At 39.5% G+C, this 14,579-nt stretch overlaps 2 protein-coding genes across 8 annotated transcripts in view; both read right to left on the bottom strand.

Annotated features, from left to right (window-relative positions):
- Positions 1-14,579, bottom strand: part of LOC138419209 (zinc finger protein 665-like) — a 203,334-nt gene that overhangs the window by 108,300 nt on the left and 80,455 nt on the right. The gene's annotated exons all lie outside the window — the stretch shown is intronic.
- Positions 5,494-14,579, bottom strand: part of LOC138419208 (zinc finger protein 665-like) — a 33,469-nt gene continuing 24,383 nt past the window's right edge. For all 7 annotated transcript variants that reach the window (XM_069551685.1, XM_069551690.1, XM_069551686.1 and 4 more), the window contains one exon: positions 5,494-10,928. In XM_069551685.1, the coding sequence (XP_069407786.1) occupies positions 8,587-10,928 (2,342 nt within the window). In that variant the 3' untranslated portion in view covers positions 5,494-8,586. The remainder of the gene's footprint in view (positions 10,929-14,579) is intronic.

The raw sequence follows: 14,579 nt of genomic DNA, 5'->3' as shown, positions 1-14,579 counted from the left end.
TAATACGGCAACCTACCAGGCTCCCCCGTCCCTGGGATTCTCCAGGCAGGAACACTGGAGTGGGTTGCCATTTCCTTCTCCAATGCATGAAAGTGAAAGTGAAGTCACTCAATCGTGTCCGACTCTTCGAGACCCCATAGACCGCACTCTTCCAGGCTCCTCCGCCCATGGGATCTTCCAGGCAAGAGTACTGGAGTAGGGTGCCATTGCCTTCTCCAGTCTGGCCTTGGTATTTCAGGAAGGGCCGCTTGGGCCCATCCTCCTCCTTAGGAAGTCCAGATAAGTGTGGGCGATTCTCTCCTGGTTTCAGATCACCCACTTACTGGTTGAGGACACCAAACTTTATATGGCAATGTATTAACATACATAGGCCCCCAGTTAAAAGATACACGAGGATCCTGGTTGAAAGATACTGGGATTTCCTCAGTTGAAAGACACTTAGTGGGAAAGACTACACCTGCCAATGCACTGGACACGGGTTTGATCCCTGGTCTGGGAGGATACCTCGTGTCTAGGAGCAACAAGCCTGTGCAACACAAGTACTGAGCCTGTGCTCTAAAGCTTGTGCTCTGCAACAAGAGTAGCTACAGCAATGAGAAGCCTGCACACAGCAATTAGAGAGTAGCTCCTGCTGGCTGCAACTAGAGAAACTCCATGTGCAGCAAAACCAAATCAGCACAGCCAGAAACAGAGAAGACACTGAGTGCTGTGCACTGACCGAAACAAGGAGAGTCAGGACTCCGGTCTCCAAGCAAGTCCCAGCCAGGTTTATGTATTTTATGTACAGAATTCATAGCCCCTGCTCGCTGCAAGGAGATAAAAGCCAGTGCAGCAACGATGACCCACCACAACCAGAAATAAATTTAAAAATTATTAAGGAGGATAGAAAAAGAAAAAAGCCCTTTAATGAGAACTGCATTCTTCTTTATAAAAAGCGTTTCTGTTCCATGCTTTTCATGACATAGCTTCAAATATTTTTGAGAAAAACTTGTAAACTTCATAATATATACTTATATCAATACTTCCTCAATGGAAGGGAAATTCAGCCAAATGACAGTAATTAGGTAGTTTACATCTTGTTTAAACATTATATTTTCTCTTTTCTTTGTTGTTCCGGAAAGCTGATATGGACAACAAAGAAGACTGTAAAATATAGTCTTGAGAAGAGTTTATTTTCACCATAATTATCAACTTTGCACTATTTATAAATACTTCTACATGTACTAAATGACTAAACTTAAGTCCTAAAGAAACTTTATTCATGTTTATAAGGCATGTACTATGTCCCCTGTCATTGCCTTATGGGCATTTTAATCTTACAAGTCGCAAAATAACCTATAGACTAATGTACTTGTTAGTGTAAGGCATGGAAGAAATAGAAATTAAACGTTAAACCAGAGCTGGGTTCAATCCCTGAGTTGGGAAGATCTCCTGGAGAAGGAAATGGCAACCCACTCCAGTACTCTTGCCTGAAAATCCCATGGAGGGAGGAGCTGGTGGGCTATACTCCACGGGGTAGCAAAGAATTGGACCACAGGGTAGCAAAGAGTTGGACACGACTGAGTGACTTCACTTTCACAACATGTGGACAGACAAGAATGCTAAGGAAAAACCATTGAGGAAACAAAAGAAATAAGGTGGCATGATTTGAGAGACTAGCATTCAAACGTGTATTACCATATGTAGAACAGACACACAATGTAGACTAGACACAGAGTTTGATGCAGGACACAGGGCACCAGAGCCGCTGCTCTGTGAAAGCCTGGAGAGATCGGCTGGGGAGGGAGGTGGGTTTAGGAAGGAAGGAAGCTATATATGCCTACGGCCGATTCATGCTGATGTGTGGCAAACACCATCACAATATTGTGAAAAAAAAAAAAAAAAGAAATTTTACTACAGCTGACAATGAACCATGGAGCATATTACTTATTTCTGTAATGTGACATCAACACTAATATCCTCTGGAAAACTGGACTTCTGTTTAGTAGTTGTTACCTAATAAATATTTCCAAACATTAATGTTCATTAGGCTACTGTAAAAATTCCTTAGGCAAGAGATAGTAAATAGTAATTTATCTGTTTAGTAAGATAGATAAATAGTAAGCTACTACCATCTTCAAAAACCATATAGAACAATGGAACAAATGGGTATTGCAGGAAAAGGAATGTTATAAATTCATAGCATGAGTAAACATTCAGTGTTTTCTTACACAGTCTCACTGTGGTTTTTCCATGTTTGACTACTGACTCCTTTAGACTTTAAAAACAACCGCTTCCTGTGCTGCCTCTCTGGGCAAGCTGAGACAAAAGACGAAGGCCTCCTTTCTTTGATACCAACTGGTAACTCACCAGAGCGGATACCTTCTCCTTCTTGCCATCAGTAATCATCTTAACACTCCAAGAATGTCACCATTCCTTGTTAGTCAAGCTTTATCCCCCAACAGCTGCGAAGTCTACCCTGCTCCCACTAGAAAGCTTCAGCAGTTAACATTCTCATAACATTTTAGCATATGGCTACATCTGTCTGAATAGTGAAAGCAAACTTTGGGTTTGGTTCCATCCTGTTCCAATGGGTGACTGCAAAGTAACAAGAACCAATATGTTGTCAACTGAATATAAGAAATTTCTACTCTATCAAACAAAAAAAAATTCCCATCATATACTGTGGGTTCTAAATTACTTCCACAGCTCCCCTGGTGGCTCAGTGGTAAGGAATCCACCTGCCAATGCAGAAGACATGGGACACATCCCTGGCTGGGGAAATTCCCACATGATGTGGAGTTACTGACCCCGTGAGCCATAACTACTGGGCCAATAATAATAATAAAAATACTTGATTTCCAAAGTTTATTTCCTAATTTTTGCCCATTTATTATTCCTATTTTCACTTCATGTAAATTAGGCACATGCTATTAGTCTCATTCGGGTACAAAAAAAGGCATCAGGAAATATAATTGCTCCACTATGGACAGTGTGGAGAGAATAACTCAAGTGCAAATTATTAGTATATAATCCCAAAATTGCCTATTCTTGGATTTCATCATTAAAAGAAATTCTTCTACCTTCTTTCAACCTGGAGAGCCTTTGGCACATTGCTAGTTTCTGTTATGAAGAACTGAGGTGGCATAAAGCTGTGTAGCTGGAAGAAACATGATCCATTCAGAGTTATGGAACAAATGATACAAACTTTATTACAGCACAAGACTTATGATACATTCTGAATAAAACAGAGGCACAACATAAATGACAGCAATTAATTTGAAGCAGATACACACACATACTTTTCTGGTTCTTTTGACTAAATTTTCTTCAACAAAACTGCTCTCTTCAATATCAAAGAATAAGTTTCCATTAATCATTTATATACAACAGCAATTCCCAGTTAAGGGAGAAAATGACCAGCATTTCCCTGGTATAACTTCTCCCAAATAGTCAGTCCCCAATAACCTGTCAACTCTCCTCCCAAGAAAAGCCCAAGTCCCGTAATATCTAGCCTGCCCTTTTCATGGTCAGATGGTACAACATTCAGTCCTAAAACCCACGGTGGCCTATCTATGGAAAATGAAGTTGCTCAGTCGTACCCGACTCTTTGCGACCCCATGGATAGTAGCCTGCACCAAGCTCCTCCATCCATGGGATTTTCAAGGCAAGAGTACTGGAATGGGTTGCCATTTCCTGCCAATAAGAATGATGTCTTAACTTTTTATATGATTCCGTCCCTCACTGATTGTAATTCACACACCATTGAATTTGATATTTTAGTGGCCCTGTTTACCCACAAAAGATGGATATGAATGAACCACAGCTAAGGAAGTCTGCCCCTTCATCTTACTCATTTCTTTGCAGAGACCATCATGAAAGTCTCAAAGAAAGCTGTAAGTTTTCAAACCTTGCGGAAATGTCATGAAAAATAATGTCACCTTCTCAAGAAAACTCAAGCAATTAAATACACACTGAAGATAATGGGTCATTTCCACACGTTATTAAGTTTCTACACACTTGACATAACTATACTGCCTTAATAGGTTAATTGTTGGAAAACTTAAGACTTATTCTTAAAATGAATTCTATGACCTGTTGTAAGAAAGTCCAAAATTTTACCAAATTCATTACTGCTATACGGATTCACCCCGATATGAATTTTGGGGGGAATCTTGAGGAAATATGGTTTTCTTCAATGTGTTTCCAAATTCAGTATATCTGTAGTTTCTGACCTGCATAAATCACTTCATTATGTCCAAGGTGAATATTTGATGTAAAAAACTACACAATATTCATTACCTGCGCAAGCTTGCTCTCCATATAAATCCTCACGTTTCAGTTTTGATCAATGGGTTAAAGCTTCAGTGTGCAAAATTTGTGTGGTTTCTCTGAAAGACATATATCCTGAAGTCTAGTGCACTCAGAACCCTAGAGAAAGCCCTTGCCCATCCACTTCCAAGACTCTTCACTATGGAGTCTTACCTAATACCTCAATCCAAGGTGAAACTTTTTCCACTCCCGTTGCATTTGTAAAGCACTGCTCCAGTTATGTTCCCCAACTTAGACATTTGAGTAAAATCCTTTTCACAAATACTGTATTTGTGTGATTTAATTCCAGAATATATATTCTCAGATACCTAAAGAGAGGCAATTTTCAAAACTAGACATGGAAGCCTGGCATGCTTCAGTCCATGAGGTCGCAAAGAGTCGGACACGACTGAGCAACTGAACTGAACCGAACAGCTTGGAAGGCTACCATGCTTCAACTAGAAAGCTTCAGCAGTTAACATTCTCATAAGAGTTCAACATATGGCGTGATTCGTCTCAAAATCCAAACCAAATTTAGGGTTTGGTTCCACCTTGTTCTTTCGGTGACTGCAACGTAACAAGATCCAACATATTGGGAACTGAATATATGAAATTTCTAGTTTATCAAACAAACAAACAAAAATTCCCATCATACAGTGTGGATTCTCAAGTATTTCTGGGTTTTCCCTGGTGCTCAGTGGTAAGGAATCCACCTGCCAAATAAGAAACATGGGACAGATCCCTGGTCTGGGAAATTCCTACATGCTTTGGAGATATCCTGTAAGCTACAACTATACGACCAAAAACAAATGAATACAAAATATAATTTACTTCCGAATGCTCCCAGCTCAAAAAGAGCTATCACTTTTTACCTTATTTCTGAAGCTTTTTATTTCCTAATTTTTGCACATTTACTATTCTTATTTTCACTTCATGTAAATTAGGCATATGCTATTAGCTTCATTTTGGCACAAGCGGACATTGGAAATATAACTGTCCCGTTATGGACAGAATGTGGTGTAATAACTGAAGTGCAAATCATTAATATATAATTCCAAAACTGTCTATTGTTTGATGTCATCATGAAAAGAAATTCTTCTACATTCTTTCTACCTGGAGAGCCTTTGGTACATTCCTAGTTTCTGTTATGAAGTTGAGGTGGCGACAGACTGTGTTGTTGGAAGAAACATGATCCATTCAGGATTATGGGAAAGATGATATAAATTTTATTAGATCACAAGACTTAGGATATATTCTGAGGAAAACAGAAGTACAACATAAATGGCAGCAACCAGTGATGAAACAGATACACACGCCTACTTTTCTGGTTCTTTTGATCCCATTTTCTTCAATTTCCAAGAAGTTTCCATTAATCATTTATATGCAACGGCAACCGCTAGTTAAAGGAGATGACCAGCATTTCCCTGCTATAATTTCTCCCACGTGATCAGTCTTCAGTAACCTGTCAATTCCCCTCCCATGAAAAGCCCAAGTCCCTTAATGTCCAGGTTGCTCTTTGCCTAGGCAGATGGTACATCATTCAGTCCTATAACCACGGTGGCCTGTGTACAGAAGGGCATCCTGAACATAATGAGCATGCTGAGTTATATCATGGTTTGACATGGTTCCCTGTCCCTCGTTGATCCTAATTCACACACCATTGAATTCGATATTTTAGTGTCCCTGTTTACCCCTGAAAGATGGATATTAATGAAGCACACCTAATGAAGTCTGCCCCTTCATCTTACTGATTTCTTTGCAAAGGCCATCATGAAACTCCCTAAGAAAGCTATAAAAGTTTTCAAACCTTGTGGAAATGTCACAAAAAATAACATCACCTTCTCAAGAAAACTCAAGTAATTAAATATACACTGAAGATTAGCAATCATTTCCACAGGTCATGAAGTTTCAACATACTTAACATAATTATACTGCCATAACACAGGAGGTTAATTGTTGGAAAACTTGAGATTTTGAACTGAAAATGCATCATCTTGTGTGATCTGTTGTAAGAACTGTCCCAAAATTTTACGAAAGTCATTACAATTCTAAGGATTCTCCCTGATATGAATCTTGGGGGAAATCTTGAGGAAAAACGTATTTCCAAATTCTGTGTATCTGTAGTTCCTGGCCTGCATAAGTCACACCCATGGTGTGAATATCTCATGAAAAAACTCATTATTTCTGTAAGCTTGCCCTCTCAGCTTCCATCATTTTGATCTTTGCATTAACACTTTAATGTGCACATTACTTCTGTGTGGTTTCTCTGAAACATATATTCTGAAGTCTAGTGCACTCTGAAACCTGCAGAAAGGCCTTCGCCATCTAATTCCAAGACTCCTCTCTACTATGGAGTCTTGTCTAATACTTCAACTCAAGCTGAAACTTTCTCCACCTCCATTGTATTTGTAAAGCATTGCTCCAGAATGTTTCCCAATATTGATGTTTGGGTAAAATTCTTTCCACAGATATTGTATTTGTGTGGTTTATCTACAGGATATATGTTCTTAGATACCTAAAGAGGGAGCAGTAATTGTGACAACTGCCATAAAAGTTGCATTTCTAAGTATAAAGTATTTGCTGAACACAGAGATACAGGGAGCACCTAAAAGCCTTGCCACATATTCTGCACTAGTAAGCTTCTCTGTAGTATGGATGATCTGATGGTTGGTGAGATGTGACCCCAAGTAAAGGTTTTACATACTCATGTCACATGTAAGCTTTCTCTGCAAAATGACTGCTTTACTGAAGCCTGAATTTGGATTGTTGCCTAAAAACCCAACACACTTATTACATTGATACAGTTTTTATCTAGTGTGAATATTCTCAAGAAGCCTAAGGTATAAACAAAAAGCCTGGCCACGTTGATTATCTTTGGAAGTCCTCTCTAGTATGGGTTACCTGATGTCTTTTTAGGCCTGTATGCCACCTGAAGGATTTGTCACACTCACATTTATAAGATTTCTTTGCATTATGAATTCTCTGATGATGGGAATCATCAGCCTGTTATTGAAATCCTGGCTGCACATATTTACATGATTTCCTCCACTGGAGGGATTGACTGTACTCTGAATGTATGGAATCTTGCCGGTAGACATTTTCTCGTGTTTTGTAAAAAACTGAATGCCGTCCAAAAGACTTACCACATGCACTACATGGGTAAGATTTCAATTCAGAATTAATTACCTGAGGATTGGTTAGATCTGAATACAGAATCAAGCCTTTGCCACATCGACCACATTTGTGCAGTTTCCTCCAGTTTGACTTTTTGGAAGGTCAAAAACCTCCCATACTTTACTTCAGTCACTACATTTGTATGTTTTTACTGCAGTACTGATTCTCAGATGATCCTTGTGACTGCAGGCTTTGCCATATAATTTCCATTTATGTGGCTTTTCTACTGTATGAACTGCCAAATGGTCAGTTAAGGCTGAACATGAACTAGAAGCTTTGCCACATTCATTTCATTTGTACGCTTTCTATACAGTATGAATTCTCTGGTGAATTATAAGGCCTGAACTCAGATTAAAGGCTTTATCACACTCATTACAGTTGCACTAAAATGCTTCTCACAATTGTTCCATTTTTAATAGTTTTTTCCACTATGAATTATCTGATGCTTCCTACGACGGTCATTTCAAGTAAAACACTGGCCTCATACATCCCATTTCTATGCTTTCTCTCCGTTAAGGCTGACTGAGCACTAAAGTTTGTAACCATTGTTTCAACTGTAAGGTTTCTCTCTAATATGAATTCTCTGATGAACTGCAAGGTTTGTGTTTAGATTACAAGCCTCAACATTGAGATCACATTTATGTTTTCTCTCCGTATTAATTCTCTGATGAACTCCATGTTGTGCACTTCAAGTAAAGGATCAGCTACATGCAACACATTTATATGGTTTCTCACCAGTATGAATTCTGGATAAACTGCAAGCTTACCAATATGACTAAAGGTCCTGCCACAGACAACACATTCATATGCTTTCTCTCCAGAATGAATTCTCTGATGAACTGCAAGGTTTGCAGTTTGACTAAAGGCCTTGCCACAAACACCTCTCGAATATGAGTTCTCCAATGAACTGCAAAGTAACAGCTGGAATTGAAGACTTTGCTCCATAGATACATTTCTGTGCTTTCTCTTCTGTATGAACTGCCTGATGGAGAGTTAAGGTTGATTTGAAACTAAAGACCTTGCCACATACATCACACTGATATGCTTTCAATCCAGTATGAATTTTCTGATGAGATGTAAGGCTTCCTTTTACCCTAAAGCCTTGCCACATACATCACGTTTTTATGGTTTCTCTTCAGTATGAATTTTCTGATGAATTCTAAGGCTTCCATTTACACTAAAGGCCTTGCCACATACATCACATTCATATGGTTTCTCTCCAGCATGAAGTCTGCAATGCATTGCAAGTTGTCTGCTTCGAGTATAGCCACGGCCACATACATCACATTTATATGGTTTCTCTCCAGTATGAAGGATCTGATGAACTGTGTGGCTTTCTTTGCGAGTAAAGGCCTGTCCACAGAGATCACACTTATATGGCTTCTCTCCAGTATGAACTCTCTGATGAATTCCAAGGTGTGATTTTTGAGTATAGCCACGACCACAAACATCACATTTATATGGTTTCTCTCCAGTATGAAGGATCTGATGAATTCCAAGGTGTGATTTTTGAGTATAGCCACGACCACACACATCACATTTATATGGTTTCTCTCCAGTATGAAGGATCTGATGAACTGTGTAGCTGTCTTTGCGAGTAAAGGCCTGTCCACAGAGATCACATTTATATGGCTTCTCTCCAGTATGAACTCTCTGATGAATTCCAAGTTGTGACTTTCGAGTATAGCCACGGCCACATGTATCACATTTATATGGTTTCTCTCCAGTATGACTTCTCTGATGAATTGAGAGGTAACACCTGGAAGTGAACATTTTGCCACACAAATTACATTTGGATGCTTTCTCATCTGTTTGCACTGCCTGATGTTTATTTAAGGATGACAGTGCAAAAAAAAGTTTGCCACAGCTGTTACATTTGTAAGATTTCACTTCAGTATGAATCCTCCTATGAATTCTAAGTTGTGTCTTTCCAGTAAAGCCACAGCCACATATATCACATTTATAAGGACTGTCTCCAGTATGAATTCTCTGATGAATTACAAGTTGTGACTTTCGAGAATAGCCATGGCCGCACACATCACATTTATATGGCTTCTCTCCAGTATGAAGTCTCCAATGCATTGCAAGTTGTCTGCTTCGAGTATAGCCACGGCCACATACATCACATTTATATGGTTTCTCTCCAGTATGAAGGATCTGATGAACTGTGTGGCTTTCTTTGCGAGTAAAGGCCTGTCCACAGAGATCACACTTATATGGCTTCTCTCCAGTATGAACTCTCTGATGAATTCCAAGGTGTGATTTTTGAGTATAGCCACGACCACACACATCACATTTATATGGTTTCTCTCCAGTATGAAGGATCTGATGAACTGTGTAGCTGTCTTTGCGAGTAAAGGCCTGTCCACAGAGATCACACTTATATGGCTTTTCTCCAGTATGAACTCTCTGATGAATTCCAAGGTATGACTTTCGAGTATAGCCACGGCCACATGTATCACATTTATATGGCTTCTCTCCAGTATGAACTTTCATATGAATTCCAAGTTGTGACTTTCGAGTATAGCCATGGCCACATATATCACATTTATATGGTTTCTCTCCAGTATGAAGGATCGGATGAAGTGCCTGGCCTTCTTGGCAAGTAAAGGCCTTTGCACACACATCACATTTATATGGTTTCTCTCCAGTATGAGTTCTCCCATGATTTTGAAGTTGTGCATTGTGCTTAAAGCAGTGGCCAAATACATCACATTTATATGGTCTCTCTCCAGTATGACCTCTCAGATGTATTTGAAGGGCTGTGTTCTGTTTAAAGTTGTGGCTACATACATCACATTTATACGCTTTCTCTCCAGTACGATTTCTCTGATGAACTGCAAGGCTCACATTATCGTTAAATGTCTTATCACATACGTCAGCTTTATATGGTAGTCTTCCTGTATGGATTCTTTGATGTCTAGTGAGTTCTGAGTCCTGAAGAATGGTTATGCCACACTCATTACTTTTGTAAGATTTTTTCTTGTGTCCTCCTGGGTCTGGGGCCTGTTCTGAGGGATGCATAACAGCACACTCATTTTTATGAGAATTGCCTTTGCGGACACGATGAGTTCTCTGAATTAGCAAAACTGAGGCACTACTGTTGATATTCGTCACAACTTGACTACATTCAAAAATTGTCCCTTCAGACGGAAGCATCTGCAATTCATCAAGAAAGCTTGATCCGAGCCTTTCAACAGGCTTATCTCCTGCATCATTTCTACTCGGATGATCTCTTCCATCAGTGAGATTTTTGTTATGAGATATAGATATTCCATTGTCTCTTCTTTCATTATCTGTCCACAGACTCTCCCAACCATCTACATTTTCCTGTATCTGCCTGAGGAAAAAATCTTTAATTTCAGAAGTTTCGGCTCTCCCAAATATCACTCTTTGAAAAATTTCTCCTTTTCCACTGTTTCCTTTTGCTTGTAATTTCATGGTCATATCTATACGAGACACATCTACAAGATATAAAGAACCATAGGTATCCTATTAATTACAATTCATAAAAAATTTTTTCCTGTTGAACACATGATATTATACCAAAAGTCATACCCATCCTGAACAGTATTATGAATCTCCCCAATGATGAACTTAAAAACATAAGGAACACTATTGGAAAACAACTCTTTAAAAAAGAAAAGAGCAATCACACAGAATTCAAATTAATTTTAGGGTACCCAAGTTTGAAAGACACAATCAGGAAAACATTCATTGTATGCAAACCCATGTCAATTCTCAACGAAGAAGATATTTTCCCACCATGATCTCAAAGCTCATTCTACTTGGTAATAAACACACTTCTGTCTCATAATTGAGGATAAAAAAATAGCAAAAATTCCATGGATGGGGAGATTGGCAGTCCATGACACCACAAAGTGTCAAACATGACTGAGTGACTAAGCAAAAAAGGATCAAAATGATCCAAAGGGAGCATTCTAACGAATACTCTAAAACATAAACAGCAGTTGACAACTGTTCAACAAATACTGCATAGTGAAAATAAAGAATTTGTTAAAACAGCCCCCCTCCCCATCAGTGCTTATGAGATCTTACTTCTCTAACCATGGATTAAACCCAGGATCACTGCAGTGAAAGAGCTGAATCCTATCCACTGGACTGTCAGAGAATTCCCTAAAATAATTTTTACAAAAAAGATAGAACACTTTTCTAAATACCTCTTATAAATCTACAAGTAAACAGACATACAGGCATTTTATAACAAGTGGTTCATGTGAGTTATATTTTGTAAGACATAAAGACTGTCATCTTTAAATGACAAAGAATTAATAAATGAAATCTTTACTTAAATAGCAGCCACTCAGTATAGCAACTGCTTATCTATACAGTATCCTTCACTTACTGAGTTCATCGGCTCTAAGACACATGTAAAGGAACAAGCTTTGGGGCGTTCCTTACAGCTGAGAGGTAAAGAATCCGCTATAGAAGAGGAATTTTATTTGAAAACCTACTAACTAGAGTCAGAGACAAACTCTTCAGAACGAACTGTAAACTAACAATATACAGGATGTAATGCAGACAGAGACATGTCACAATAACCATGACATGAAGTAAATATGCATTTTAAGCAAAAGTAGCAAAGACTAATAGCGTTTTGCCCAGAAAATGCACTGGTCATAGCAAACACCCTCTTCCAACAACACAAGAGAAGACTCTACACATGGACATCACCAGATGGTCAACACCAAAATCAGACTGATTATATTCTTTGCAGCCAAAGATGGAGAAGCTCTATACAGTCAACAAAAACAAGACCAGGAGCTGACTGTGGCTCAGATCATGAACTCCTTATTACCAAATTCAAACTCAAATTGAAGAAAGCAGGGAAAACTGCTAGACCATTCAGGTATGACCTAAATCAAATCCCTTATGATTATACAGTGGAAGTGAGAAATAGATTAAAGGGTCTAGATCTGATAGATATAGTGCCTGATGAACTATGGAATGAGGTTCATGACACTGTACAGGAGACAGGGATCAAGACCATCCTCATGGAAAAGAAATGCAAAAAACCAAAATGGCTGTCTGGGGAAGCCTTACAAATAGCTGTGAAAAGAAGCATCTGAATGCAGGGTTCCAAAGAATAGCAAGAAGAGATAAGAAAGCCTTCTTCAGTGATCAATGCAAAGAAATAGAGGAAAACAACAGAATGGGAAAGACTAGAGATCTCTTCAAGAACATTAGAGACACCAAGGGAACATTTCCTGCAAAGATGGGCTCGATAAAGGACAGAAATGGTCTGGACCTAACAGAAGCAGAAGATATTAAGAAGAGCTGGCAAGAATACACAGAAGAACTGTATAAAAAAGATCTTCACGACCCGGATAATCACGATAGTGTGACCACTCATCTAGAGCCAGACACTGGAATGTGAAGTCAAGTGGGCCTTAGAAAGCATCACTACAAACAAAGCTAGTGGAGGTGATGGAATTCCAGTAGAACTATTTCAAATCCTGAAAGATGATGCTGTGAAAGTGGTGCACTCAATATGCCAACAAATTTGGAAAACTCAGCAGTGGCCACAGGACTCGAAAAGGTCAGTTTTCATTCCAATCCCAAAGAAAGGCAATGCCAAAGAATGCTCAAACTACCTTACAATTGCACTCATCTCACATGCTAGTAAAGTAATGCTCAAAATTCTCCAAGCCAGGCTTCAGCAATACATGAACCATGAACTTCCGGACGTTCAAGCTGGTTTTAGAAAAGACAGAGGAACCAGAGATCAAATTGCCAACATGCGCTGGATCATGGAAAAAGCAAGAGAGTTCCAGAAAAACATCTATTTCTGCTTTATTGATTATGCCAACGCCTTTGACTGTGTGGATCACAATAAACTGTGGAAAATTCTGAAAGAGATGGGAATACCAGGCCACCTGACCTGCCTCTTGAGAAACCTGTATGCAGGTCACGAAGCAACAGTTAGAACTGGACATGGAACAACCAACAGACTGGTTCCAAATAGGAAAAGGAGTACGTTAAGGCTGTATATTGTCAGCCTGCTTATTTAACTTCTATGCAGAGTACATCATGAGAAACGCTAGACTGGAAGAAACACAAGCTGGAATCAAGATTGCTGGGAAAAATATCAATAACCTCAGATATGCAGATGACACCACCCTTATGGCAGAAAGTGAAGAGGAACTAAAAAGCCTCTTGATGAAAGTAAAAGAGAAGAGTGAAAAAGTTGGCTTAAATCTCAACATTCAGAAAATGAAGATCATGGCATCTGGTCCCATCACTTCATGGGAAATAGATGGGGAAACAGTGTCAGACTTTATATTTTGGGGCTCCAAAATCACTGCAGATGGTGACTGCACCCATGACATTAAAAGACACTTACTCCTTGGAAGAAAAGTTATGACCAACTTAGACAGCATATTCAAAAGCAGAGACATTACTTGGCCGACTAAGGTCCGTCTAGTCAAGGCTATGGTTTTTCCTGCGGTCATGTATGGATGTGAGAGTTGGACTGTGAAGAAGGCTGAGTGCTGAAGAATTGATGCTTTTGAACTGTGGTGTTGGAGAAGACTCTTCAGAGTCCCCTGGACTGCAAGGAGATCCAACCAGTCCATTCTGAAGGAGGTCAGCCCTGGGATTTCTTTGGAAGGAAGGATGCTAAAGCTGAAACTCAAGTACTTTGGCCACCTCATGCAAAGAGTTGACTCACTGGAAAAGACTTTCATACTGAGAGGAACTGGGGGCAGGAGAAAAAGGGGACGACCGAGGATGAGATGGCTGGATGGCATCACTGACTCGATGGACGCAAGTCTGGGTGAACTCCGGGAGTTGGTGATGGACAGGGAGGCCTGGCGTGCTGTGATTTATGGGGTCACAAAGAGTGGGACCCGACTGAGCGACTGAACTGAACTGAACCTTTGAGGCAAATTTCCTGATGGTCTAGTGGATACCATTACACGATTACATTGTAGGGGGTACAGATTCCATCCCTGAGTGGAGAACTAAGATCCCGCCTCCCACATTACCGGGGACCAGCCCTGGTTGGATCCAGGGTATCCTAAGCATGGACGGCATTGGTGATGAGAGATTTATTTATTTAGAGATATAGAAGGAAATAAGGATTTTTTAGAGAT

The sequence above is a fragment of the Ovis canadensis genome, chromosome 14, assembly GCF_042477335.2.
Source record: "Ovis canadensis isolate MfBH-ARS-UI-01 breed Bighorn chromosome 14, ARS-UI_OviCan_v2, whole genome shotgun sequence".
NCBI lineage: Eukaryota > Metazoa > Chordata > Mammalia > Artiodactyla > Bovidae > Ovis > Ovis canadensis.
This window is presented reverse-complemented; position numbering and strand designations above follow the sequence as displayed.